At 52.7% G+C, this 3,168-nt stretch overlaps 2 protein-coding genes across 2 annotated transcripts; both read right to left on the bottom strand.

Annotated features, from left to right (window-relative positions):
• Nucleotides 1-189: 189 nt before the first annotated feature.
• On the bottom strand, nt 190-1,502 carry TERG_07433 (uncharacterized protein; the record flags this gene model as incomplete). Its single annotated transcript, XM_003231766.2, has 2 exons — nt 293-1,502; nt 190-198 (listed from the first exon to the last, which is right to left on the bottom strand). The coding sequence occupies exons 1-2, from the start codon at nt 1,229-1,231 to the stop codon at nt 190-192; spliced, it is 948 nt and encodes a 315-aa protein (XP_003231814.1). The 5' UTR covers nt 1,232-1,502.
• Nucleotides 1,503-1,690: 188 nt separating this feature from the next.
• TERG_07432 (adenylosuccinate synthetase) lies at nt 1,691-3,108 on the bottom strand. The gene is made up of 2 exons (XM_047748776.1): nt 2,993-3,108; nt 1,691-2,932 (listed from the first exon to the last, which is right to left on the bottom strand). The coding sequence occupies exon 2, from the start codon at nt 2,825-2,827 to the stop codon at nt 2,225-2,227; it is 603 nt and encodes a 200-aa protein (XP_047604765.1). The 5' UTR covers nt 2,828-2,932; nt 2,993-3,108; the 3' UTR covers nt 1,691-2,224.
• Nucleotides 3,109-3,168: the final 60 nt, after the last annotated feature.

The raw sequence follows: 3,168 nt of genomic DNA, 5'->3' as shown, positions 1-3,168 counted from the left end.
CATCTACGAGGCATTGGTGTAGTGGGCTTCCATAAGCGCCGCATTTTATGAAATGAGCAATAATGGATATCTTTTTCGTGGGAGATAAGCTCGATTCCACTTCGGGGACCCTGGATAATGCTGTAGAGGCAGAGTCAGGATCAATGGCGCCCTTGAACAGGATATCATGAAGGTGCAGATTCCCTCCCTTTATGGCAGCTATGATGGCCTCGCAGGAGTTATATGTGACGTTCCCATTGTAAGAGACAATTAGAGAGACGGATGGTTTATCGTTGGCTGCAACGGCGCTCACTAGAGCTCTGGCAACACAGTCTCCATTTGCGCCAGCGCAAAGAAGTAACTCAAGCAAGGAATCTCGTTCTTCTGAGCTGAGGTTGTTCGAATGATATGCAGCACCAGCTGCGGAGTCAAGCGAGATCCGAGAAGGAGGACGACTGGCGAGGACTAGGGCAGCAGATATGTCGAGTCTTCCAGCCCGTACAGCAGTTTCCAGTATTTGGTCTGTATCCGCGTTTGCTCCGTTGTGTATGAGACACATTACCAACCTCATAGACCCTATCGAAACTGCTACCGGAAGAGCCTCATCCAGGCAGGAGCTGCTGAGTTTCTTTTCGGTTCCAGCCAGCATCTCAACGACGGCAACATGTCCGTTACCTACAGCCGTGACAAACTGTTGGTGACAGGAGTTGGGATCTGCCCCATTCTGGAGCAATGCCTTGATACAATGCAAATCCAAGCTTGCAACCGCGATGCCGAGAGCAGCATCAAGGCCCCATTGGTCAACGTGAGGAGACAGGATCTCTAGAAAGCTGGAGTTCCTCTTCTCTGTCGCGAGTCTAAGCAGGTCGGTCATGTCGAGAGCCACGGAGTTCTCCTGAGTCTTGAAAAAGCTCTTCTTCGCCTTGGTCTCTTTGAGCTGCGTAAGAAGGTACTCCAGCATGCCCAGCGAGGCGTCATCTCGGATCGCCGTGTCTATAGCTGAGTACAATTCCTCTCGCTTGAAGCTGCGTTTGCTCGGGGTCCGTCTGAATACATGGGATTTGGCTGAAAAGGCCTCCAGCCGCTTCCGCTTTGCCAGCGCTTCTGCAGCATCTTTATCGTGCTGACTGAAGGACGAGACGGTATCCTTGCGAGTGATTCGAGGGAACTTCATGTTCATGTAGACACCCATATCAGCAGCCAGCTGCTCCAGCCGCATCCGTGAATGCATGCTGTCGTTGGAGTTTTCCATGGCCGGCGGTATCTATTTTATGGGATCTAACAGTAGGTTAGCTTAAGCCCACGGAGCAGGAAGGGGATGGCATACCTCCTTAGACGTCGAGATAGAGCAGTAGATTAGATAGTATATTATTATGGTATCAGCCGGTGTCTTCTATGTAAGAAGAGTAGTAGTAGGTGAAGAGACCTGCTCTGTGGGAAGCCGGAGAAGACGCTGGCAAAGCTGGAGGACACAAGCAGCAGGATGGCCATGGCGGCAAGATCCGCAATAAAAAAGCAGCTGCTGGCGGGCTGGGGAACAGGCTGGTCTGGTGAATAGCCCGCTGCCTCAATGGCTCTAAGCGCCGGGTGAATATGCTATGAATAGCAGACGGCGTGTTGTTGCTGGCGTGTTTGACGATGCAGCCGGAGTTGCGGGCTGGTTGGCGCATGCAGGGGGCTTTCATGCAGACAGCCGCCGCTTGGCTGGCGCGATGAAACAGCAGGCTGATTGTATGATTGGACGGTATTTTTATTTACAGAAGGGAGTCTCTACAATTTACAGCGGCTATATAGAGACGCAGGTGGGGAGAAGTGGAGGGTATCGTCTGGTTGTATGAATCCTAGGCTGTTGTCCTGCCTGTGCCCCTGACGGACTGTCTGCCCTGTACTTCGTTTAAAAAGCGATAGGAAGTCCGTACCGACCAAAAGTAAGTATACGTAACTATCCCAGAAGACGAAGATAAGATAACTATGTGCTTATGCAGGTAACTCGTTAGTTAGATAGATAGTGATGCCCCTGGCCCCCTGAAGTAAACCCCGGACTTCCCTGTCTAAGCGTGTTGAAGCTCTTCAAGAACCAACAAGATATGCGCAGAATCCCAGTAATAAGAAGAAAAGAAAGGAAAAAAGATATGTAGATAGGGACACAAGAAAACCATGCAAAGTACAGCATGCATGGGAGGGGTGGGAGAAGAGAGGGAAAAAATGGAGGAAAGGAAAAGGCATGTCCTGTTTGGCTTGCTGTCTAGTTACGGTCAATCATGTGCGCTCTGGCCGGGCCAGTCCCGATCCATTTGATAGGGACGCCGCCGAGGGAACGCTCGATGTATTCGACGTATTTCTGTGCATTGGCGGGGAGGTCCTCCCATCTGGAGACGCCCATGGTATTTGACTTCCATCCGGGCAGGGTCTCGTAGACAACTTCGACCTTCTCCAGGGCATCCGAGCTGGCAGGGAAGGATTCGAGCTCCCTGCCGTCAATCTTGTAGGCGACAGCAACCTTGATCTCGTCAAAGTCGTCCAGGATGTCCAGCTTGGTCAGGTTGAGGGCGGTATAGTGGTTGATTCTGGTGCTGTAGCGCAGCAGGACCATGTCCAGCCAGCCACAACGTCTCTTACGGCCGGTAGTGACACCGAACTCGCGGCCGGCCACCTGTAGCTTCTCACCGATCTCGTTGAGCTGTTCGGTTGGGAAGGGCCCGGAGCCCACGCGGGTGCAGTAGGCCTTGACGACGCCGACGATAGACTTGATGGAGGTCGGGTTCAGACATATTCCCTGGATTGCTCCGCCGAGGCCGGTGCAGGAAGACGTCACGAAGGGGTAGGTGCCGTAGTCGATGTCGAGCATGAGAGCGTTGGCGCCCTCGACGAGTATGGAGGCAGACTCATCCTCGAACTTCTTGAGCAATGTCAATTGGTCGACCACATGCGGTTGCAGAAGGCTTCGATATTCCTGCTCCTATCGTTAGTCATGGGATTCCAAGCTGTAGAAACTAATGCTAGTGAAGAATACCTTGAATTTGGCAATCTCCTCTTCGACGTTATAGTCCAGCTCTCCGAACCGTCTCCGGTAGCCGGCTTCGAGGCTCCTCAGCTTGGATTCCAGCACACCCTCGTCCAGGATGTCGCCGACCCTGACACCCCGCCGGGCGGCCTTGTCGCTGTAGCATGGCCCAATTCCTTTGCCTG

This window comes from Trichophyton rubrum (genome assembly GCF_000151425.1).
Source record: "Trichophyton rubrum CBS 118892 genomic scaffold supercont2.10, whole genome shotgun sequence".
NCBI lineage: Eukaryota > Fungi > Ascomycota > Eurotiomycetes > Onygenales > Arthrodermataceae > Trichophyton > Trichophyton rubrum.
The sequence above is the reverse complement of the archived record's forward strand: the minus strand, read 5'-3'. Positions and strand labels throughout refer to the sequence as shown.